General features: G+C 40.0%; 2 protein-coding genes across 3 annotated transcripts; both read left to right on the top strand.

Annotated features, from left to right (window-relative positions):
* The first annotated feature begins 5,002 nt into the window (after positions 1 to 5,002).
* On the top strand, positions 5,003 to 12,379 carry LOC115015193 (arachidonate 15-lipoxygenase B-like). Of its 2 annotated transcripts, XM_029442431.1 has the most exons (16): positions 5,003 to 5,055; positions 5,214 to 5,309; positions 5,501 to 5,661; positions 5,881 to 6,085; positions 6,243 to 6,324; positions 6,586 to 6,708; positions 6,818 to 6,921; positions 7,337 to 7,503; positions 7,648 to 7,791; positions 8,239 to 8,442; positions 8,530 to 8,616; positions 8,725 to 8,894; positions 10,594 to 10,715; positions 10,851 to 10,951; positions 11,423 to 11,593; positions 11,745 to 12,379. In XM_029442431.1, exons 3-16 carry the CDS (start codon positions 5,509 to 5,511, stop codon positions 11,922 to 11,924), a joined length of 2,013 nt encoding a protein of 670 aa, XP_029298291.1. In that variant the 5' UTR covers positions 5,003 to 5,055; positions 5,214 to 5,309; positions 5,501 to 5,508; the 3' UTR covers positions 11,925 to 12,379. The 2 variants fall into 2 exon arrangements, with proteins under 2 accessions (XP_029298291.1, XP_029298292.1); XM_029442432.1 differs by lacking the exon at positions 5,003 to 5,055 and having other exon boundaries at positions 5,167 to 5,309.
* A 4,427-nt stretch (positions 12,380 to 16,806) lies between these two features.
* Positions 16,807 to 24,572, top strand: LOC115009844 (arachidonate 12-lipoxygenase, 12R-type-like). The gene is given in 20 exon segments (XM_029434112.1): positions 16,807 to 16,943; positions 17,292 to 17,394; positions 17,582 to 17,741; positions 17,966 to 18,170; positions 18,328 to 18,409; positions 18,661 to 18,783; positions 18,901 to 19,004; positions 19,298 to 19,311; positions 19,313 to 19,378; positions 19,380 to 19,466; positions 19,610 to 19,753; positions 20,228 to 20,431; positions 20,565 to 20,651; positions 20,754 to 20,906; positions 20,908 to 20,924; positions 22,184 to 22,305; positions 22,441 to 22,541; positions 23,011 to 23,112; positions 23,114 to 23,182; positions 23,383 to 24,572. Coding segments are annotated over 18 exon segments (2,013 nt in total). The 5' UTR covers positions 16,807 to 16,943; positions 17,292 to 17,394; positions 17,582 to 17,588; the 3' UTR covers positions 23,563 to 24,572.
* Positions 24,573 to 25,765: the final 1,193 nt, after the last annotated feature.

Genomic DNA, 25,765 nt, shown 5'->3' with positions numbered 1-25,765 from the left:
AGAGTCTTCCCCCACCCCTTGATCCAACTCACCACCAGATGGTGATCAGTTGACAGCTCCGCCCTTCTCTTCACCCGAGTGTCCAAAACATGCGGCCTCAGATCAGATGATACGATTACAAAATCGATCATTGACCTTTGGCCTAGGGTGCTCTGGTACCACGTGCACTTATGAGCATCCTTATGTTCGAACATGGTGTTTGTTATGGCCATTCCATGACTAGCACAGAAGTCCAACAACAAACGACCGTTCGGGTTTAGATCAGGGAGGCCCTTCCTCCCAATCACGCCTGTCCAGGTGTCTCCATCGTTTGCCACGTGTGCGTTGAAGTCTCCCAGCAAGACTACGTCCCCTACTGGAGCCCCCTGCAGCTCCATTCAGGGTCTCCAAGAAGGTCGAATACTCCGAACTGCGGTTTGGGGCATAGGCACAAACAACAGTCAGAGTTTTTTCCCCCCATAACCCGAAGGCGTAGGGAGGCGACCCTCTCGTCCACTGGGGTAAACTCCAACGTAGCGGCGCTCAGCCGGGGGCTAGTGAGTATCCCCACCCCGGCCCAACGCCTCACGCCTCTCTGGGAACCATCACCTTATCGTGGTGGAGAGGTTTGTGTGTCCCTATGAACCTGAGAGCTGTGTTGTCTGGAGCCTAGTGCTCCTGGTAGGGTCTCCCAAGGCAAATTGGTCTCAGGAGAGACCCTGCCCGGAGGAAGCCCGGGGCCGAGCTGACGTATACAAAACAAATTGTTATTCCCAATTATTGAAGTCCCCTTTGAAAGGATTGGTTTAGATATTGTTGGTCCCCTACCCAAAAGTGCTTGAGAGCATCTGGTCCTGGTAGACTATGCTACCCTTTATCCAGAGGCTATTCTCCCCCAGAAAGGCTACAGCCCAGCATATCTCCAAAAAGCTGTTCCTGTTAGAGTAGGGATCCAAAAAGAAATATTGACAGACCAGGGGACCACCTTCATGTCTCGGGTCACCAAGGACCTGTGCTCCCTCCTGAGGATCAAGCACCTCAGAACATCAGTATACCACCCACAAACAGACGGTCTGGTTGAGAGGTTCAACAAGACACTAAAATCCATGCTAAGGGAGTCAATTGAAAGAGATGGGCACAATTGGGACCAGCTACTTCCCTACCTGAGGTTTACAGTTAGGGAGGTGCCTCTGGGCTTCTACAGGCTTCTCACCTTTTGAGCTCCTGTAGTCTCACAAACCAAGGGGTCTTCTTGACCTGAGTGAATTTTTTTGCTAATGAATTTTTTTGCTAGTGAATTTTTTTGCTAGTGAATTTTTTTGCGTGCGTTTTACGAATGACCTCAAGGGCCGGCTCTATTAAGTTGTCTACCCCCGAAAGAGCACCACCAAGAGAGGGCATGAAGGCAGGCCCAGAGCTATCTCCCCAGCAACGGCAAGAGTGCATGGAGCTTGTTGACCGTAACAAAGATGTGTTCTCGGCTAAGCCAGGCACGACACATCTCGCGGTACATGAAATTCGCACTAAGCCCGGTAAGATTGTCAATCAGCAGCCTTATAGAGTACCAGAAGCCCATAAAAAAACAATTTGAGAAATTAAAAAGACGCTGGAGCTAGGAGGCATTGAAGAGTCCCATAGTGCCTGGGCGAGCCCTATTGTGCTGGTCCCAAAACCTGATATGACGACTCGATTCTGCAATGACTTTAGGAAACTAAATGAGGTGTCAGAGTTCGATGCCTACCCCATGCCCCTGGTCGATTAACTAATAGATAGTCTGGGAATGGCTCGCTTCATCACGACCCTTAACCTCACAAAAGGATACTGGCAAGTTCCACTCTCCCCTTCATCCAGAGCAGTGTTACTCATTGCGCGGCTCGCGAGCCTCCTGCGGCTCGCCAAGCTTTAATTGGTGGCTCGCATGGCAGTAGGCTAAATAAAGGAGTGATAGATATGATTATGGAGTCAATACAGATATTTCATGAAACAAGCAGGGTTATTACATATAACCCATTAAAACACTGAAAGTGTCTGCTCTATTAGCCTACAAATAATACAAATAATTGACTCACTGTGGAGTTGACAGTTTTGGAGGTCTATCCAGCACTACAATGGCGAATGTGCTCTTGGACGGGTAGATACATGGTGGGCTAGTATATAAATAAATAAACGTAAGCTCATTAAAAATATGTTAACTTAAGCATGCTTATGAATATGGACATTTGCTAAAAAATAATTTATATCGCTAAATTTGAACATTAAAATTGGAGGATACTACGACCAACCTGGCACTACATACATTGCGTTAGCTTGGGTCCGGTCGACTCGTTTCACCATTACATGCTAGTTAGCGCGTGTTTCTACAGACGTAAAATGGATCGATTTCTTATTAAAAAATAGTTACACACCAGTTGGACAGAAACAAAGATTTTAAGATTTGTCTTTGGAGCATCAAACCACAGCGGAATTGAGCGGAAGATGCTGGAGATGTGGTTTGTGGACAGACAACAGCTGCTCCCGCCAAAAAAAGAAAGGTAGAGCCATACAAGACGAGCAAAGGAAATTTCAAGACAAGTGGACAGGAATTTTTATTTGTCCTCCCCGAGTCGGACCCTTTGTGCTTAATGTGCAAACAGACCCGCTCTGGTTTCAAGCGAAGTCATTTGGAGCCGCGTTTCTAAACGAGGCATCCAAAATTCAACGAAACTTATGCACCTGGAAGAGAAATTAGTAAATAAAATAGAGCAGCTTTCTTCTCTTTCTGGACAACAAAGGCTCATAAACAGGACAACTAATACAGTGAAGACCACTGATCCAGAGAGAAAACAGCCTTTGCAACAAGCAATGGGCTTTTCCAGTACACCAAGTTACCATTCGGTCTACACGGGTCCCCTGCCATCTTTCAGCGGCTGATGGACCAGGTCCTGCGATCACACAGAGACTACACTGCGGCCTATTTAGATGATATAGTGGTACATAGCACAGATTGGCCAATTGGTAGTAGTATCAAAGAGACAGCCCAACAAGCAGCTCTCTCCAGAGCGTAACATACAAACATGGAAAGATAGACAGGTAGTCCACCACACCAAGAACAAACTATTCCACCACTGCTGTGCAATTATCACTGCCATTTACAATACTCACCTTTTATAATTTGTGCAATTATCACTGCCATGTGCAATATTCACTTTATTTTCTATCAATCACTTGTACGTATATTATATTTTATTCTATTTAATTATTTTTTATTGCCTTTTTACTTCACATGTTCTTTTGCTGTGACAAGATACATTTCCCCATTGTGGGACTAATAAAGGATTGTTGATTTCTGATAAAACAGAAAGATAAAAAAGTTGCTTTTTTGCACATCATAAAAGAAAGGTGAAATGAACATTTGCAGAGGTTATGAGTTCAATAATTAATACGGCCCTCGAAGGATGTTGTAAAAAAAAAATGGCCCTTGATAGGAAAAAGGTTCCCCACCCCTGCTATATATACTCAAACCCCAATAAGCTCCCAAAACACGACCTGTACTTTAGAAATAAGTTTAATAAGTTATTCCATGGTCAGGCATAAGTTTAACATAAGTTTAATATGTATGAATAAGTCAAGACTTGTTGCAGATAGGTTAAGCATAGGTTACAAATAAGTTACTATTTAGGTCACTCGTTATCAATAAGTTGGCTGTAGAGTTCACCGTCAGCCGACGAATATCAACATATATCAATTTACGACTAACCTCTATGTACCTCTACGTATTCACGTATTTATAATGTACCTGAACTTATATGTAACTTATGAAGCACACGTTGGGTACGTCCGAAAATTTTGAACATGCTCAGAAAATCTTCAAGGCTTCAGCGTTCAACAATGTACCCCAGCGTAACACAGTGTGGTCTTAACAAATACTACTTATGCCCAACTTACCTCTACCTTATATCAACGTACACCAGCGTATTGACGATATAATACGCTAGGAATATGTTATGCATTCGTTGGGCATTCGTCTGATATGTTTTGTATAAGTAAGTGACACACTATCAAGACCACCAAGGACCTTCCTCTAAAGGTGGAGTCACGCAAATTGGCTCCACGGTTTGTGGGCCAATTCCTGATCTCCAGGGTCATCAACCCTGTAGCAGTGAGGCTGCAATTACCACGGTCCATGAGAGTACATCCCACCTTTCATGTGTCTAGAGTAAAACCTGTGAAGGAGAGTAATTTGGTTCCCACAACCAAACCCCCACCTCCCCCCCGGTTCTTCGAGGGGGGAACGTCTACACGGTCAAGCGTCTCCTGGCGGTGAGAAAGAGAGGCAGGGGTCGTCAATTCCTGGTGGATTGGGAGGGGTATGGTCCTGAGGAGAGACAGTGGGTGGCTACCAAGAACATTGTGGACCATACTCTGATCCAAGATTTCCACCGCCAGCATCCTGATGCACCTGGGACGTCAGTTGCCGTCCCTAGAGGGGGGGGTACTATTAGGTCTCGGTCTGTTCGTTAGATGTTTTGTGTTGTGTTTGTATTTTGTTAATTACCTGTTCTCTGTTGTTTCTACTTCCTACTCCCAGGTGTTCCCAATCTGTTCGTTAGTGTCCTCACCTGTGTCTCGTTCCCTCTCACTTCTTGGTGTGTATATAGAGTCTCTTTTGTTTGTGACTCGATTCTGCCCTTGCCTGATTCTTGTCTGCTGTGCTGTTACGCTGAGTATCTGCCAGTGTACCAAACCTGTTTCCGTGACCCGACTCTGCTCCTGGATTACCCCTTGATACTTTGTATGATCAACTGTCTATGCGTGTACCATAGCAACTGCAAAGTTTTCAGTAAAGACTATTTCCATTCAACATTTATCTGCCTCTGTGTCGTGCAATTGAGTCCCACTTCCCTTCTGTCTTGATCGTACCGTTACACATAATATGAAAGACGATCCGACAAGGCACACTGGAGCAGACAGGGATACAATTTACAGCTGGGGGAGGATTTAAGGGGCAAACGAGGCCAGAGAACAAAACTGGAAGGGGAAGTCCGGGCAGGAAGTTGGGGGAGAGCAGCAAAACGGGGCTGGAGGTGGATAAACTGTGTGAGTGAACACTTTATTTTCTTAATTTGTATTTATACTTTTAGTTTAATGGGATGTTCTCACATCCACAAAAACTGGTTCATCTTGATTGATGAGCTAATGCTTCCTCAGTTGCAGTTGTAGAACCTGTTCATACATGTTCCACCTTTCATCACCAGAGATAACATTTTACGACTGTCTCTGACACTCCCAAAACTCTGTATGAAAAGAACATTCAGTGCTGTGTGCTGGCAGAGTGTGAAAGGAACAGCCAGGTAAGAGAGATGCATATGGCATTTTAAAGACACATTTAAAATTAGTTGTTGTAATATATTTTGCCAATGCCTTTTTCATTGTGATACTAGTATTTAAAAAGAAAATGATTGCACTAGTATTTAAAAAGAAAATGATTGCACTAGTTACAGATAACAGATAACAGTGCTGAGAATTGCTCTCTCCCCCCCAGGATTGAAAATGGCAGATTATACAGTGACTGTAACCACCGGCAATATTACCAATGCCACAACATTTAACAACGTCTTCATTAAGCTGGTGGGCACAGATGGAGAGAGTGAACGCACGTGGCTTTTTGGCTTCAGCGGACCTATAGCCTTCATCGCTGGACAAGTAAGTGTGAAATATCTCTCTAAATGTACAAAACACTGACTCAACTTTGCCTGTAGTTTATAGATTTTATAGAAACATTAAATATCAATTACTTTGGTGGAGTTGATGTAATTCTTGCAGTTTTTTTTAGGTTGTATCCACATGGATTGACTTTGATAAGTGTCAGTTAAATACATGTCATGTATAATTGTTTTCAAACTATTTGTGTCGTTACTCCAGGTGTGTAGCTTTACCGTGTCCTGCCCTCTCTCCATTGGAAAGCTGATTCTGATAGAACTAGACAAAAAGCCTCTCATACTGTTCCCTGAAGATAATTGGTTCCCTGCAAAGGTAGAAGTGAAATCCCCCGAGGGACACACCTACAACTTTCCCATCTACCGCTGGAACACAGACAGTGAGGTGCATCGCTTCAGAGAAGGAACAGGTTATTAATAATTATCTTGTCCGACACTCCTGTACAATGTTCACTGTCCACACAATAGAAGTTCTGCACGCTCGACTAAAAGGAAGCCGGAGCACATTCATGCCAACATACTGTATGTAACAAATTGTTTTAACATTGTTATGTTTCTTTCTCTAAGCTCTGAGAGTCTTTGAAGACAAACATCATCTTGGCAGGTACAGTCGGGAGCAGGAGCTGAATCAGCGAGAGGAAGACTATCGGTGAGCGCTCAGAGCTTATACACGTTGTAACTCCGTGCACCTGAAACTAACATGCATCTAAATCTGATATATAACAATAAATTACCACCACATGACATGCTTACACTTGCAAAGGTTTATTCAAATGTAATATACTTTAACATGTGTTGTGATATTGAATATTATTAAGTATATTTTGCTTGTATACTTTGAATTAAAACTGCAGATACACTGGTATCTAGACTGTCCAAAGTTCCTCACCTCTCTGCTCTTCTCTATTAGCTGGGATGTGTATGAAGATGGATTACCCCACGTCATGAAGGCAGATGATCCTCTTTCTCTGCCTTGTGAGGTCCGCTTCTCCTTCACCAAGACCACAGAGTTTGGATTCACTGCACTCACTGGGTAAGGTCCTTACATTTTGTCCGATATTTATTTATCTATATAACCATTTACCTGCTTCAAGTTATTTTAAGGCATCATAATAAAGTAACTGTTTGCTTTTATTTTCTAGGCTGGTTGAGTTGAACCTGAAGGGACTCGCTGATTCGAAGGAGAACTGGACTAATATCGATGACATCGATCGGGTGTTCTGTTGCAAGCAAACTCCCATATCTGGTACGATCATGGTAGTTTAATGAAATATTAGATACTGTATGCATAATATGTATAATTATATTAATTATAATATCTGAATATGTATTCATTCAGATATTTAATTTGTACTCCTACATTAAAACACTGTAATTCCTCTAATAATCCATTAGATTCTACTGAAGACTGAAAATGTATCCAAACATGTAGCCTTGAGGTTTCCTCATTTTAATCGTTACTTATAAGAAAACTATTAACTGTGTCTAAATAGACAAAAAGTGTCCAATCATGTCAGTGACTCTGCATTCTGTGGCGCACATTGTTTTCAAATGTCCAGTTTCACATGCAGTGTACAGTTAAGATGATAACAGTGGTAGAGTAAATATTATCCATCCCAAAGTTTGAAACCCAATAAAGTTCAACTCTGCTCTTTTTCCAGAATATGTCCAGAAACATTGGAAGGACGATGATTTCTTTGGCTACCAGTTTCTAAATGGTGTCAACCCCATGACGATCCAACGTTGTTCAGCTCTGCCCAAGAACTTTCCTGTCACTGCTAAGATGCTCTTCCTCCGTGGTCAGAGGAGCTTGAAAGAGGAAATGAAGGTGATTGATCTTACAAATCGGGTTTTTTGCACCATGACCTCTTGAATTTGGATGCAGGAATTGCATGTTGCACTTAGTGTGTCACATCCCTTCTGTATGCATGCAAATCAAATAATTTATCATCCTCACTCAAATTTAAAACAGAAAGGCAACATATTCCTGTGTGACTATAAGCATCTGGATGGACTGAAAGCAAACACCATCAATAGCATGCAGCAGTACTTGACGGCTCCTCTTGTCCTGCTCCACAAAACACCTGACGACAAGATGATGCCAGTTGCTATTCAGGTGAGATTAGCACTCAAATATAGCGAACAAATCAGATGTAAGTAATCACTCTTACAGGACAGACAGACAGACAGACAGACATACAATACAACACATGTCACATGTACTGATTAGACAGACAGTAGACAGTGCAAACATATATGAAGAATGTGAATCAAAGAAAAAGCAATACTTAAAACACTTTCATTGCAATTGCAGAAAAATGATAAATTAGATGTGCAAGCACTGATGTATGTAAGAAAAGTAGGGCAGATGTTCTGACCTGGAATTTAAGGAAACTGAATTTCCCCTTAAAGGATCAACAGAGCATCAAACTGAAAAGCATATAAAACCTATAGTAAATAAGTAAACATACACAATCACAGAACATTCTTGAGCATTATTGACCAGTTCTGGTAATGGATCGAATGGATTGAAAGAACCACACCCACCTTCCTTTTCCTGCAGCTGAAGCAGACTCCAGCAGAAGACAATCCCATCTTCTTACCTACTGATTCGGATTACGACTGGTTGATGGCCAAGATCTTTGTGAGAAGTGCAGTGGCCAACGAGTATCAACTCAATGTTCACCTGCTGCGCACTCATCTGCTGGCTGAAGTCTTTGCAGTGTCACTGCTGCGCAACGTGCCCATGGTGCATCCACTGTACAAGGTACCTGAAAGTAACAATACTGAACAACTGACTTTGACTTTGTTAACATGTACTAGTGTTACTAACAGAGTTCCCTGTCTCCCTCAGCTCCTCATACCTCACACCCGCTACAGTCTGCAGATCAACTTCTTAGCTCGACGTCTTCTAATATCAGAGACTGGAGTTTTGACACAGGTACGAAAAGACCAACACGCTCAGTAGACCATTACACTAAACCTTTTTTTTTATGTCATGCACAGTATTTGACTAACTATGTTCCCTACATATTTGACTGTTCCCTAGTTTTCGGCTTCTGGTGGCGAGGCTATGAACACGATCCTGAAGAGATCACTGGCCGCATTGACCTACACCTCCCTCTGCGTACCAGAAGACATTGCTGAGCGTGGGCTGAAGGATGTGCCAAACTTCTACTACAGGGATGATGCACTCAAGCTTTGGGATGTCATCTTTAGGTAGTACAGGCATTTCCATTCTCCTTTATGTTTAGAATTGATATGGTATTGGTGCAAAAATAATGTATGTTTGCTGAAGTGTAGATACAGTATAAAGACTTACACCATATTAGAATGCAGTTAGAGGCCCTGAAGTGCACTAAAGTGAAAACAACATGCCTTTCACTGTATCAGACAGGGGTTAGTGGTGACATCAGAGATTTCGGTACAATATTTGTTTCAGGGAGCAGCAGTCCTCACAGGAAAGAAACCTGAGAATACAAATATACAATTAGAGTCAATTATATTCCCTTGATTTCGTCTCCAAATTGTGCTTCTTGCTCTGGTAAATGATCATCCTACTTCGCAACGAGAGTCATTAGCAATTTCATTACCAAACTCTTTTTCTGTTGAGCAAAGGTTTGATTTGCCACAACTGATCTCAGAAAAGGCAAAGCTTTGACATCACTAATGGGTTTAAATAAAATAAGACAGATTATTCACTTTCTTGCCAAGAGTTAGATGAAAAGATCGATACCACTTAACCACATCGCACTTAACGCACATGTTTGTGCGTTAAGTGCGATGCTAAGGGTTAGCATAAAGACTGGAAGATCTCTCTAAACTTCAAAGATACGCCTACAAACATCTCTAAAGCTCCTTAATTAACAGAGTTTATTTAATCCTCGAGTTGTGTGTTAACTATTAGTTTGACAGGGAGCCCTTGTTTAGCAAGAAATAGTTGTAGCATGTGTGGGGTTTTGAAGCCCAAAGGGCGCTGAGATAGTCTTTCAATTGAATCCAGTAAACTTCTAGTTGATCAAGATACTTATTTATTTAAAGTGATGATGACAGCAATGTCAAAAAATACCCTCAGCCGAGGACACTTTCACACACCAAGTCCACAGTCCGAATCAATAAAGAGCCAGTTAGCTGTCTGTTGGTAAAAGTGAAAGTGGTACAAAAACATCATAAACATTTTGCTATATTCTCTACAGAAGGGTGTCGTCGTCCCTCATTGGTCCATGTTGGCGCGGTTATGCCCCTTGGTGGGCCGTCTTGTTGCGGCGAGATGGAGGTGGACCTGAAACTCTTTGAAGAGAACCTACAGTGCTTCACATTCATAACTAAATAGTGCTCATTATACATTTGTGCAGAAATACATGTTGTGCAATAATACATTTTGATTGAGGTGGACGAGTACATGTGATAATCATTAAATGTGACACAATACAATCAGGAGTTTATTTACTTCACACATGTAACTCCAAATGAGACCATAACTTGTTGTTTTTACATTTCTTTTAGTGTATGGCTTAAACAAGAGCAGTACTTTGGGTTAATTAGTAAACATTAAAGCTGCTGGTTAGCATTTGGACTTTGAAACAAGCCAGGAAAACTGTTCCCCCCTGCTTCCAGTCTTTCTGCAAAGCTAAGCTAATTGCCGCCCGGCTGTAGCTTCATGCTACTTATTGCAGGAATATGAGAGTATCGATCTTGTCATCTAACTCTTAACAACAGAGCCAGTAAGCATGTAACCGAAAATGTCAAACTATACCTTTCAAAGTTGTTTGATCCACTGGGTCGAATATCGCACCAAATTCTTAAAAATACAGAATCTAAAGAAATAGCCATTAAATTATTTTTTTACAAAAGTGTGTCTGCACTGTGCATATAAAGTATAATTTAACTAATGTTTTACATAATGTTTTTTAACAAGGTTTGTGCAGGGATTGCTCAAGTTCTACTACAAGAATGACGACGAGGTCAAGCAAGACCCCGAACTGCAGAAGTGGATTTCGGACATTTTTGAACATGGATTCCTTTCCCAAGAATGCACAGGTGGACTTTAAAGAAAAGTTACATTTTAATTGTGATATATTTTCACATTTCTGTACACTCATAATATCATTAAACGAACTTTGATTTACTCATCTAGATTTCTTAAATGAATGCTCTTTATTTCCTCATTCTCAGGAATTCCACAGAGATTTTCCACTGTGGCTGAGTTGGTCAAGTTTGTCACCATGGTGATCTTCACTTGCTCAGGACAGCACTCAGCTGTGAACAATGGACAGGTGAAGCCTTCTCATTTACTTGCATGATCAGTCATATAGTAGTTATTTTGTTGAACATGCAAACATTTGTTAAGAAGCACAAAGTACAGCTAAAGTTGATGGGAATGTCCTTGGTTTTGCAGGTATTTGGTCATAAACAATGTAATCTGATGATTGCGCCGGATGAAAAATCAGAGGATCACCAAAGTTATCAGAGTTTATCCTAAGGGCAACATGAATGTCTGAGCCAAATTTAATGGCAATCTAGCAGAAGGTTGTTGAGACATTTCTCAGAAAACTAAGAATGTTCTGCATTAGAATTCATCCATTAATGTCTTTACAAAGTGTGTTTGTATCCACATTTCATGGCAATACACTCAAAAGTTGTGGAAATATTTCAGTGTAGACCAAAGTGACTGACTGATCAAAAGACTGACATGGTGTGGCTTTTAAAAGTATTAATCAGTTCTGTCAATCATTCATTTATCGCAGTATGACTACGGTGGCTGGATGCCCAACTCTCCCATGTCCCTGCAACTTCCTCCACCGACCACAAAGGGGACAGCAAACGAGGCCACGATGCTGCAGACGTTCCCCGACGTCAACACAACAGTTCAGGCAATGTCAACCGTGTGGCTACTCAGCCGGCAGTCATCTGACTTCGTAAGTGACTTCATGAAGAATTACTTAAATCACATTCATGTTCCCAATACCCTCTTTGAGCCACCGAAAGAATTATCACTAGAACTGTACATTATATTCGCAATACTCTGTTCTTAAAAACATTTTTTTTATGTATCATTAATGTCATCAGGTCACTCTCGGCCAGTATCCAGAGGAACATTTCAGCGAGGAAACTCCCTGTGAGCTAATAAAGGATTTCCAAGGAGAGCTTGATGTGTTAGAAGCAGTCATCAAAGCCAGAAACAGGAGGCTGGAGGTCCCATACACATATTTGAATCCAGCGGAAGTAGAAAATAGTGTGGCCATCTGAATATCAGAAGGTGTGAGCTCCTCAGCTGTTGGCCAAATTTCATATTAACAACAGTGAGAAAGGGAAGAACTGTTTGTTCTATGTGATACTATAGTGGAAAGAAACTACTGCATCTGATCTGTGATTTATTTTATTAGGCAATGTTGTTTCATGAACAAAATGTGATAATTAGAACGTTTCTTCCCGTACAAATATTTGAGGAACAGCTTATTTGTTCTCTGCCAGTTAAATTACAGAATAGTATATATATTTTTTGTTTTTAATATCAAATGAATCCCTGAACATCCCTCTTTAAACACAGTGCCAGAAAAGTTTGATTTAGCATATTGTTTGTAATCATACAAAACTTTCTTTATATTATACAAAGTTGGTCTCATAGTGCAAAGTGTCTGAATTTCTGCATGCAATACTTTTTTAAATGGTAATTTTTGATCAATACTGTCATTATTGTCTATTGTAAACTGTGACCAAATTCTCTCATCAAAAATAAAGTATTTGCTAAATCTACATCATGAGTGCCTGTGAGATCATTATTATAATCGTTAAAGACATATCATCTTCCATTGTTTCTTTTATTATGTAAATTGTTAGTGTTATTTTCCAGAAAAAAAATCCCATTTTATGCAAATATAATGGACAATAAAGTAATATTATTCTGATTCTAAAGGGACACTTAAACTATTCATAATAAAAAGATGGGCCAATAAAGATTCTCAGCAGTTCCAGTAAGGAACACCAAACTTCTCTTCTCCGGGCCACATCCGCCAGTTCCGACTGGGGGATCCTGATGCGTTCCCAGGCCAGTGAGGAGATATAATCTCTGCACCGAGTCCTGGGTCTTCCCCGGGGTCTCCTCCCAGCTGGACGCGCCTAGAACACCTCCCTAGGGAGGTGCCCAGGTGGCATCCTTACGAGATGCCCGAACCACCTCAACTGGCTACTTTCAACGCAAAGGAGCAGCAGCGGCTCTACTCCGAGTCTCTCACGGATGGCTGAGCTTCTCACCCTATCTCTAAAGGAGACGCCAGCCACCCGACTGAGAAAACCCATTTTGGCCGCTTGTACTCGTTGTACTCGTTCTTTCGGTCATGACCCAGACTTCATGACCATAGGTGAGGGTAGGAACGAAGATCGACCGGTATATTGAGAGCTTTGCCTTCTGGTTCAGCTCTCTTTTCGTCACAACAGTACGGTAAAGTGAATGCAATACCGCCCACGCTGCTCCGATTCTCCGGCCAATCTCTCTCTCCATCGTCCCCTCACTCGCAAACAAGACCCCAAGGTACTTGAACTCCTTCACTTGGGGTAATGGCTCATTCCCTACCCGGAGTAGGCCATCCACCGGTTTCCTGCTGAGAGCCATGGCCCCAGATTTTGAGTTGCTGTTCCTCATCCCAACCACTTCACACTCGGCTGCAAACCAATCCAGTGACTGCTGAATGTCACAGACCGATGATTCCATAAGGACCACATCATCTGCAAAGAGAAGCAATGAGATCCTCAGGCCACTGAACTGCAACCCCTCTCCTCCACGACTATGCCTCGATATCCTGTCCATGAAAATCACAAACAGGATTGGTGATAAAGCGCAGCCCTGCAGAGGCCAACATCAGATCAGAAAAGTCCACATCGGTGTTGTAGCTGATGTATACATAACAAATTGTTATACGTATATGCGTTTGTCTAACCTATAGATCACTTACTTATACAAAATGTATTTGACGACGTATTCCTAGCGTAGTCAACATGCCGTCCAAGAAGACCAAGAAGAAGGGAGAAGTTGATGATGGGTTGATGTGTTCATCAAGACGTGCTGTGAAGATAAGGATCAGCTACTCACAGGTACCCTATATATACTCAAACCCCAATAAGCTCCCAAAACGCTAGCTAAACGCTAGCTGTACTGTAGAAACACGTTTAATAAGTTACTCCGTCGTCAGGCATAAGTTTAACATAAGTTTAATACGTCGGAATAAGTCGAGACTCGTTGCAGATACGTCTGACATAGGTTAAGCATAGGTTACGAATAGGTTATCCACTTGTTATCAATAAGTTGGCTGTAGGGTTCACCGTCAGCCGACGAATATCAACGTATATCAACTTACGATTAACGTAATGTACCTCTACGTATTCACGTATGTCTAATGTACCTGAACTTATGTGTAACATATGCATAACCTGTGAAGCACACATTGGGTACGTCCGAAAATGTTGAACATTCTCAAGAAATCTTCACGGCCTCAGCGTTCAATAATGTACCCCAGCATAACACAGCGTGCTCTTAACGAATACTACTTATGCCAAACTTACCACTACCTTATATCAACGTACACCAGCGTATTGACAATATAATACGCTAGGAATATGTTATGCATTCGTTGAGCATTCGTCTGATACGTTTTGTATAAGTAAGTGATACGCTATCAAGAGGTTAGACATACGTATATGTATACGTTCACTTTTCCGATCTGATCTGATGAAAAGTTGAATGTATTTGGACTCTGACAAATTAATTTTGAGCTAATTTTCATATACGCCAGCATACGTTTCTAACATACGGAACTGCGTGCTAACTGTTTTCATTTTTATTTATTTATTTCACTAATTTCTAAATTGAAGTGACTTAAAGTTAAAGTAAATGATCTACAGATCCCCTAAACCTGTACTGTATGCAAAGGGAACGGCAACCACCTGCAGGCAATTGTTTTTTGGAAAGTGTCTTATGAGGTAAGAAGGTTGACGATCTCCATCGTAAGCATTTGGACAAAAATCTACTGCTCTTTGTATATAACTGGCTGCACATTGTCCTAACTGTGACATTTGGCAGTTTGCTTATTATTAATATTCTTATGTAATTTATTGTGGTTATTATTCTCTTTTTATTCTCCACTTCATCTGCTCCTCAGAGCTAAAATGGTGAAGTATGAAAGGTGCTGCCACCTTCTCCCTCGGAGCAGTGAGTCTGGATTTCATACCTAATGTTGAAATGGGCAATATATATTTCTTTAACTTGCATAATACAGGATAATGTTTTTACACAAATTGGTCATTATATCACTGTGTTGAGATCATTATCCTAAATGAGATTATAATAGATGCTACCTGCACATGTTCGTGGATCGACCTCATTTAAAAACATATTATTTTTTTCACAAGTATCTTTGTTGTTGTTTTTTAAAGAGCAAAAGATTTTTTTTTTATTCAGTACAGTGTTTTGATTCAGAGCTCTGAGATTAAAGTCTCTAATTAATACATTAAAAAAATCTGGTTTTAATTTCAAAATCATATTTTCTTCCCTCTTTATTCTGATATTAATCTCAAAATTAGAAGAGTTCAGGGAACATAATTATGACAATGATAATACTCTGAAAGTGTTACTGTTTAAGTGGATAAACATTTAATTGGAGGGCACCATGCATCCTAAAAGCATTTATGATTTAAATTACTGTCAAGAAGCACGCATTAACACAATCTGAAATGGACCATAGTCTAATTCCTAATTGTATTGTGAGCTGTATTTAAAATTTGTAGACATTAATATGAAAATGAGATAAAAGTCAATGTGCTACGTTCATGTGACTTTGTGGTGGTCGTCTTAAAATTAATTTCATGCACTTGTGTTTGCAATAAGCATGGGAACCCTGATCTGCATAAGTACCACTTCAGGTGCAAAGTAATTGAGTTAATTCTAAGAAATTCCTATTTGCAATTTGTAACTGGTGTGTGTGTGTGTGTGTGTGTGTGTGTGTGTGTGTGTATGTGTGTGTGTGAGTGAGTGTGCGTGTGTGTGTGAGTGAGTGTGCGTGTGTGTGTGTGTGTGTGTGTGTAGGTGTGTCATACCTGTCAACATTGGAATTTCAAAATAATGGACATCCGCCCATACCTTAACAGCTCTGAGCCACCAACCCCAACCCATATAATGTAAATGTAAACACATAAGGGACGGGTTAGCTGAAGGCTACATTATTTTTGGCGCAAAGTATTGACATCTTTCACTCAGCTTTGGTCACTTGGTCTGCCTCTGAAACAGTTCTTGTCACAAATGAAGTCATTGACAGTGTATGTTTTGTGCCTCTTGGGCGTGCTTGTGCTTGTGCTTGGACAATTTTTCATGCTGACGAACATCGCTTTTTCCGTCGTGTGCAATGCTAAAATCTGAATGGGTGCGAGGTTTCTAAATCATGTGATGTAAGACACATTCTGCATCAAGGTTGTTATTGTGTAAAGATGTGAAGATTGTGGATTTTTTTTTTTTTTTACATTAAACAAGGAAATGATGTTGGAGTTATGTGAGGTGATAAGAACTTGCAACACACCTGGTTAAGGTACATTTCCCACAAGTTTGTATCCTGGATGGAGGGATCAACAAGCTGAAGCCTACTGGACTGCTGACTGTCCCCTCCCCTCAGATCTGACCTCGTACCTCAGCTTCACACTCACTAAAGGCACCAGTGGAAAGATTGTATATTACATTTTGAGCTGATATTAAAGCAAAGAAACAAAAATGTTTACACATTCTAATTAAACTGTTTGAATGTATTAATCTGAACTGAAACGACCTTCTTAACCCAGTTTGATTTCATCATCAAATATTTTATTTTCTGTCTAAAAACAAGAGTGATTGAATCAATATTTTCTGTAACAACTGCTTTTGTGTTTTAGTGGCTTTGGACTAATAAATTGAGCTGTTTGTGACCAAAATAAATATCTTGATGTGTGTCAGCCTGTCTGTTCTGAGCCAGATGATGTCTTATTTCTCATTGAGTTGTCTGTATATATTTGCCATGTCATAAAAAATGTGTCACGACTGTGTTTTTCCCTAACTCTGTGATTGTTAATTTGTTTCTGCTGTGCTCATTCACCCTGCCCTTGTGTTTTTGCATTTCTCCCCCAGCTGTGTCTCGTTCCCTTGTTTAGTGTGTATATATCCCTGTCTGTCCCAGTGTGCCTTGTCGGATCGTCATTCATGTTTCACCCATGGGTCCTTGTGCTTCCCCATGCTAAGTTGTGTCTTGCCTGGTTTGTGTTTTTGGACTTGTAAGATTAATCAAGTGTATAGTTGTTAATTGATAAGCTTTGCTAAATAAAGCTCTCTTTGTTAACATCGTCTTGCGTTCTGCATTTGGGTCCTCACCTTTACTGAGTTCTAACATCATGTTACAGTTGTTTATAATAAAACTATTAAATCTGAATAAATTAAGTGAACACGGTTGTTTTCTTATAATTTTAGTATAATGGGATGATCTCACATTGAATGGTGGAAAAACTGGTTCATCTTGATTGATGAGCTAATGCTTCTTTGAAAAGTAATTATTTTGCATTAACTCCCAGTAAAACCTGTTCATGAATGTTCCGCCTTTCATACAGATTCTCGTTACCATTGTCTCTGACCCAAAACTCTGTATAAAAAGAAGAGTCAGTGCTGTGTGCTGGCAGTTTGTGAAAGGAACTGCTTGGTAAGAGGTAACAGGTAAGAGTGATGCATATGAAATTTCAAAGAAACATTTAAAGTGATTTGTTGTAATATATTTTGAAAATACCTTTTTCATTGTGATACTAGTATCTAAAAATAAATAAATGCTTGCACTAGTTATAGATAACCCAATCAGTGCTGTTATTATTGCTTTCTCCTTACTAGGATTCTTCTGCTTTTTCAGAGTGAAAATGGTGGATTATACAGTGACTGTAACCACCGGCAATATCACCAATGCCGCAACACTTAACAACATCTCCATTAAGCTGGTGGGCACAGATGGAGAGAGTGAACGCACGTGGCTTTTTGGCTTCAGCGGACCAATAGCCTTCATCGCTGGACAAGTAAGTGTGAAATATCCCTCTAAATGTACAAAACACTGGCTCAACTTTGCCTGTAGTTTATAGATTATATAGGAACATTGAAGCTGATGCTAACTCAGACTCCATATAATATTATTATTATTGCAGTTTTTTTGGGTTGTATCCACATGGTTGACTTTAAATTTGCGTCAGTTAAATACATGTCATGTACAATTGTTTTCAAACTATTTGTGTCGTTACTCCAGGTGTCCAGTTTTACCGTGTCCTGCCCTCTCTCCATTGGAAAGCTGATTCTGATAGAACTAGACAAAAAGCCTCTCCTACTGTTCCCTGAAGATAATTGGTTCCCTGCAAAGGTAGAAGTGAAATCCCCCGAGGGACACACCTACAACTTTCCCATCTACCGCTGGAACACAGACAGTGAGGTGCATCGCTTCAGAGAAGGAACAGGTTATTAATAATTATCTTGTCCGACACTCCTGTACAATGTTCACTGTCCACACAACATAAGTTCTGCACGCTCGACTAAAAGGAAGCCGGAGCACATTCATGCCAACATACTGTATGTAACAAATTGTTTTAACATTGTTATGTTTCTTTCTCTAAGCTCTGAGAGTCTTTGAAGACAAACATCATCTTGGCAGGTACAGTCGGGAGCAGGAGCTGAATCAGCGAGAGGAAGACTATCGGTGAGCGCTCAGAGCTTATACACGTTGTAACTCCGTGCACCTGAAACTAACATGCATCCAAACCTGATATATTACCACCACATGACATGCTTACACTTGCAAAGGTTTATTCAAATGTAATATACTTTAACATGTGTTGTGATATTGAATATTATTAAGTATATTTTGCTTGTATACTTTGAATTAAAACTGCAGATACACTGGTATCTAGACTGTCCAAAGTTCCTCACCTCTCTGCTCTTCTCTATTAGCTGGGATGTGTATGTAGAGGGTTTACCCCACATCATGAAGGCAGATGATCCTCTTTCTCTGCCTTGTGAGGTCCGCTTGTCCTTCACCAAGACCACAGAGTTTGGATTCACTGCACTCTCTGGGTAAGGTCCTTACATTTTGTCCAATATTTATTTATTTATTTATCTATATAACCATTTACCTGCTTCAAGTTATTTTAAGGCATCATAATAAAGTAACTGTTTGCTTTTATTTTCTAGGCTGGTTGAGTTGAACCTGAAGGGACTCGCTGATTCGAAGGAGAACTGGACTAATATCGAGGACATCGATCGGGTGTTCTGTTGCAAGCGAACTCCCATATCTGGTACGATCATGGTAGTTTAATGAAATATTAGATACTGTATGCATAATTGTAGATTCCACTGTATTCATTGAGATATTCAATTTTAATCCTACATTAAAACACCATTATTCCTCTGATAATCCATTAAAATGTATCTAAACATGTAGCCTTGATGTTTCGTCATTTTAATCATTACTTATAAGAAAACTAGTAACTGTATTGAAATGGATACAGTTAAGATGATAACAGTGGTAGAGTAAATATTATCCATCCCAAAGTTTGAAACTCAATAAAGTTCAACTCTCTTTTTCCAGAATATGTCGAGGAATCATTGGAAGGACGATGATTTCTTTGGCTACCAGTTTCTAAATGGTGTTAACCCCATGACGATCCGACAAGTGTTCAGCTCTGCCCCAAAACTTTCCTGTCACTGATGAAATGCTCTTCATCCGTGGTCAGTGTAGCTTGAAAGAGGAAATGAAGGTGATTGATCTTACGAGTCATGTTTTTGCACCATGACCTCTTGAATTTGGATGCATGAATTGCATGTTGCACTTAGTGTGTCACATCCCTTCTGTATGCATGCAAATCAAATAATTTCTCACCCTCACTCAAATTTAAAACAGAAAGGCAACATATTCCTGTGTGACTACAAGTATCTGGATGGACTGAAAGCAAACACCATCAATGGCAAGCAGCAGTACTTGACAGCTCCTCTTGTCCTGCTCCACAAAACACCTGACGACAAGATGATGCCAGTTGCTATTCAGGTGAGATTAGCACTCAAATATAGCGAACAAATCAGATGTAAGTAATCACTCTTACAGGACAGAGAGACATACAATACAACAGAAATATTTTTTGCTGAGTCCTTAACCTTTAGTAAAATGACACTAGTAAGAGTGCAAACATGAAGAAAGCGAATAAAAAAAAAAAAAAAGGCAATACTTAAAGCACTTTCATTGCAATTGCCGGCCTGCCTTCAATTTTCCCTTTGTTGAAAACATTGTCCAACAATTAGATGTACAAGCATTGATGTGTGTAAGACTGATAAAGTAGGGCAGCTGTTCTGACCTGGGACTTAAGGGGAAATTCATAGTTTCATTAAAGCATCCACAGAGCATCAAACTGAAAATCATATAAAACCTATAGTAAACATGGAACAATCACAGAAAATGATTGACCAGTTCTGGTAATGGATCGAATGGATTAAAAGAACCACACAAACCTTCCTTCTCCTGCAGCTGAAGCAGACTCCAGCAGAAGACAATCCCATCTTCTTACCTACTGATTCGGAGTACGACTGGTTGATGGCCAAGATCTTTGTGAGAAGTGCAGTGGTCAACGAGTATCAACTCAATGTTCACCTGCTGCGCACTCATCTGCTGGCTGAAGCTTTTGCCGTGTCACTGCTGCGCAACGTGCCCATGGTGCATCCACTGTACAAGGTAACAGCTGAATAACAATGTTTTAGTGTGTATACATTTGAAAGTATTCTGCTCTGCTGAATGTGAAGTGACAAGATTTCTAACTTTGTTAACATGTACTAGTGTTACTAACAGAGTTCCCTGTCTCCCTCAGCTCCTCATACCTCACACTCGCTACACTCTGCAGATCAACTTCTTAGCTCGACTTCTTCTTATATCGGAGACTGGAGTTTTGACACAGGTACGAAAAGACCAACACGCTCAGTAGACCATTACCTACACTAATACTTTTTTGCACAGTATTTAACTAACTATGTTCCTTACATATTTGACTGTTCCCTAGTATTCAGCTTCTGGTGGCGAGACTATGTTCACGATCCTGAAGAGATCACTGTCCGCATTGACCTACACCTCCCTCTGCATACCAGAAGACATTGCTGAGCGTGGGATGGAGGATGTGCCAAACTTCTACTACAGGGATGATGCACTCAAGCTTTTGGGATATCATCTTTAGGTAGTACAGGCATTTCTTTTATGTTTAGAATTCATATGATATTGGTGCAAAATTATGTATGTTTGCTGCCTTTCAGTGTCAGCCGGGGGTTAGTGTTGACATCAGAGATTTCAGTACAATATTCGTTTTCCATATCCACTTACAGGGAAAAAGGTGGTGTTAAACATAACCAATGTAATTGTTTTGCAAGAAACCAACAAAACAACAGAATCACAGATGACTAATGAGGGTGGGGCAGATCAGCTGACCAGCACCAAAGCTACTGATCTGTGTTAATCAGGTTGTTCCAGCAGGGAGCAGCAGTCCTTGCAGGAAAGCAACCTGAGAATACAAATGTACAATTGGGAGTCAATTTTATTCCCTTGATTTCTTCTCCAAATTGTGCTTCTTGCTCTGGTAAATGATCATCCTACTTCGCAATGAGAGCCTAGCATGATATTTAGCGTCATTAGCAATTTTGTTACTAAACTCTTTTTCTGTGGAGCAAAGGTTTGATTTGCCACAACTGATCTCGAAAAAGTCAAAACTTTGACATCACTGATGGGTTTAAATAAAATGAAGATAGATAATTCACATTCTTGTCAAGAGTTAGATGAAAAGATCGATACACTCATGTTTGTGCGACGCTACCACCAAGAGGCGATTATCTAAGGGTCAGCATAAAGACTGGAAGATCTGTCTAATCTTCAAAATACGCCTACAAACATCTCTAAAGCTCCTTAATTAACAGAGTTTATTTAATCCTCGAGTTGTGTCTAACTATAGTTGACAGGAGCATTAATAGTTGTAGCATGTAACTCCACATGAGACCATAAATAATCATTTTTACATTGATTTTAGTGTATGGCTTTAAAGCGGTACTGTGGGTTAATTAGTAAACATTAAAGCTGCTGGTTAGCATTTGGACTTTGAAGCAAGCCAGTCAAACTGTTTCCCCCCTGCTTCCAGTCTTTATGCTAAGCTAATTGCCGCCCAGCTGTAGCTTCATGCTACTTAATGCAGGAATATGAGAGTATCGATCTTGTCATCTAACGCTCGACAACAGAGCCCATAAGCATGTATCCGAAAATGTCAAACTATACCTTTTATTTTTTTAAGTTGTTCGATCCATGGTGTCAAATATCGCACCAAATTCTTAAAAATACTGAATTCATCATTCTAAAGAAATGGTCATTATATTTATTTTTTACAAAAGTGTGTCTGCACTGTGTATATAAAGTATAATACAACTAATGTTTTACACAATGTTTTCTAAAAAGGTTTGTGCAGGGATTGCTCAAGTTCTACTACAAGAATGACGACGAGGTCAAGCAAGACCCCGAACTGCAGAAGTGGATTTCGGACATTTTTGAACATGGATTCCTTTCCCAAGAAAGCACAGGTGGGCTTTAAAGAAAAGTTACATTTTAATTGTGATATATTTTCACATTTCTGTACACTCATAATATCATTAAACAAACTTTGATTTACTCATCTAGATTTCTTAAATGAATGCTCTTTATTTCCTCATTCTCAGGAATTCCACAGAGATTTTCCACTGTGGCTGAGTTGGTCAAGTTTGTCACCATGGTGATCTTCACTTGCTCAGGACAGCACTCAGCTGTGAACACTGGACAGGTGAAGCCTTCTCATTTACTTGCATGATCAGATATATAGTAGTTATTTTGTTTAACATGCAAACATTTGTTATGAAGCACAAAGTACAGCTAAAGTTGATGGGAATGTCCTTGGATTTGCAGGTATGTGGTCATAAACCAAATAAACAATGTAATCTGATGATTGCGCCGGATGAAAAATCAGAGGATCACCAAAGTTATCAGAGTTTATCCTAAGGGCAACATGAATGTCTGAGCCAAATTTAATGACAATCTAACAGAAGGTTGTCGAGACATTTCTCAGAAAACCAAGAATGTTATGGATTAGAATTCTTCCTCTGGGGACCATGAATGTCCAGATTTTATGGCAATACACTCAAAAGTTGTGGAAATATTTCAGTGTAGACCAAAGTGACTGACTGATCAAAAGACTGACATGGTGTGGCTTTAAAAAGTATTAATCAGTTCTGTCAATCATTCATTTATCGCAGTATGACTACGGTGGCTGGATGCCCAACTCTCCCATGTCCCTGCAACTTCCTCCACCGACCACAAAGGGGAGTGCAAACGAGGCCACGATGCTGCAGACGTTGCCCCGACGTCAGCACAACAGTTCAGATAATGTCCCTCGTGTGGCTACTCAGCCGGCAGTCATCTGACTTCGTAAGTGACTTCATGAAGAATTACATAAATCTAATGTATGTTCAAGTTGTGTATGGTAGTTTTCATCACATTAAGAATACCCTCTTTGAACCACCGAAGAAAAAAATCCTGATCACTAGAACTGTACATTACTTTGGCAATAGTCTGTTTTAAAACTGCTTTTAAATATATCTTTTTTTATGTGTCATTGATGTCATCAGATCACTATCGGTCAGTATCCAGAGGAACATTTCAGCGAGGAAACTCCCTGTGAGCTGATAAAGGATTTCCAAGGAGAGCTTGACGTGTTAAAAGCAGTCATCAAAGCCAGAAACAGGAAGCTGGAGGTCCCATACACATATTTGGATCCAGCGGAAGTAGAAAATAGTGTGGCCATCTGAATATCAGAAGGTGTGAGCTCCTCAGCTGCTGGCCAAATTAAGCTTCATATTAACAACAGTGAGAAAGGGAAGAACTGTTTGTTCTATGTGATACTATAGTGGAAAGAAACTACTGCATGTGATCTGTGATTTATTCAGCCTGATTGAGTTAACTATGGTGGAAATGTTTTATATCATACTATATATCCTACAATATAAATAACAAATGTAAAGCTGCTGCATTGAATTGTTTTTATTAAGCAATGTTGTTTCATGAACAAAATGTGATAATTAGAACGTTTCTTCCCGTACAAATATTTGAGGAACAGCTTGTTTGTTCTCTGACAGTTAAATTACAGAATAGTATATTTTTTGTGTGCATACACAGTGCATATAGTATCCAATTAATCTCTGAACATCCCTCTTTAAACACAGTGCCAGAAAAGTTTGATTTAGCATATTGTTTGTAATCATACAAAACTTTCTTTATATTATACAAAGTTGGTCTCATAGTGCAAAGTGTCTGAATTTCTGCATGCAATACTTTTTTAAATGGTAATTTTTGATCAATACTGTCATTATTGTCTATTGTAAACTGTGACCAAATTCTCTCATCAAAAATCATCTATATCCTACAACATAAATATGAAGTTGCTGCATTAAGGGTTTTTGTATTTGAGAAATGTTGTTTCATGAACAAAATGTGACAATTGACACTTTTCTGCCCTTACAAATATTTGAGGAACAGCTTGTTTGTTCTCTGCCAGTTAAATTACAGAATAGTATATATTTTAGTTTTTGGTGCATAAATAGTGCATATAATATAACATGAATCCCTTAACATCCCTCCTTAAACAGTGCCAGAAAGGTTTGATTTAGCATAATGATTATAAAGTTGGTCTTAAGTGTCAATTTCTGCATGTAAAACTTTCTTTAAATGGTCATTTTTGATCACTACTGACATTATTGTCGATTGAAAACTGTTACCAAATTCTCTCATCAAAAATAAAGTTTTGACTAATTCTACATTATGATGATTGCCTGGGAGATCATTATGATAATCATTAGCGACCTATATTATCTTTTATGTAAATTGTTAGTGTTTTTATTTTCCTGAAAAAAAATCCCACTTTATGCAAATCTGATGGACAATAAAGTAATACGATTCTGATACTAAAAGGGACACTTAAACTATTTATAATAAAAAAAAGATGGACCAATAAAGATTCTCGCAAAGAAGGAATTTCAATGGGAATATGTTAACTGGGAAGATGAGAAAATATGTAAGTGATAAGAAACGGACAATCCCTCATGATTGTTATTAGCCTGTGCTGATATAGTAATACTCTATACTTCCCAACCTATATTTTCTCATCGTCTCTTTAAGCACTTTTAATGGACCACGTACACTATGGCCAAACACCAGTTCTGCTGGACTGAAGCCAATTACTCTCGCTTTGCTTCACGAGCGGCAAACAATAAGAACGGCAGACCCTCGTCCCAATCCTTCTCCGTTTCAAGGTAGTATTTGCACATCATTGCTTTGAGGGTCCGCTCTAGTGCGCCTAGCGATTGAGGGTGGTATGTACTGGAGACGACATGCTTAGTACCGAGGGACTGTAAGGTTTGTTTAAACACTTTTGACTGAAAGTTGGTGCCGTGATCCGTTTGGATCACTCTGGGGAGGCCAAATGTAAAGAATTTCAGCAATGCCTTGATTACAACATTCGCAGTGAACCTGCGGAGAGGGATAGCCTCAGGAAAACGGGTTGCAGAACACACCAGGGTTAGTAGGAACTGATTACCAGTTTTTGATTTTGATAATGGCCCAACAGTCAGCAATCAAACGGTCAAAAGGTTCACCAACTGCTGGTATGGGCTTTAAAGGAACAGGTGGTACAACTTGGTTTGGCTTACCCGCAATTTGGCAGCCCCCGCAGGTTTTACAAAACTTTGCTACCTTCGCCTTCAAACCCGGCCAGAAGAAATGCTGTAGGATACGGTCATAGGTCTTAGTGATTCCTAAATGGCCCGACCATGGATGTTCATGTGCCAACTGAAACACATTCTGTCGGTACATGGATGGAACAACAACTTTATACCCCAATCTTCATTTGTGGCCTCCTGTCTCAACATAGGTCGGCAAATCCATTCCATCTTCTATATAGAAGGAATATGCCTTTTTCCTATCTGCAACCTTTCACTTCCCCAAAACATTTAGTGA

This window comes from Cottoperca gobio, chromosome 1 (assembly GCF_900634415.1).
Source record: "Cottoperca gobio chromosome 1, fCotGob3.1, whole genome shotgun sequence".
Lineage (NCBI taxonomy): Eukaryota > Metazoa > Chordata > Actinopteri > Perciformes > Bovichtidae > Cottoperca > Cottoperca gobio.
This window is presented reverse-complemented; position numbering and strand designations above follow the sequence as displayed.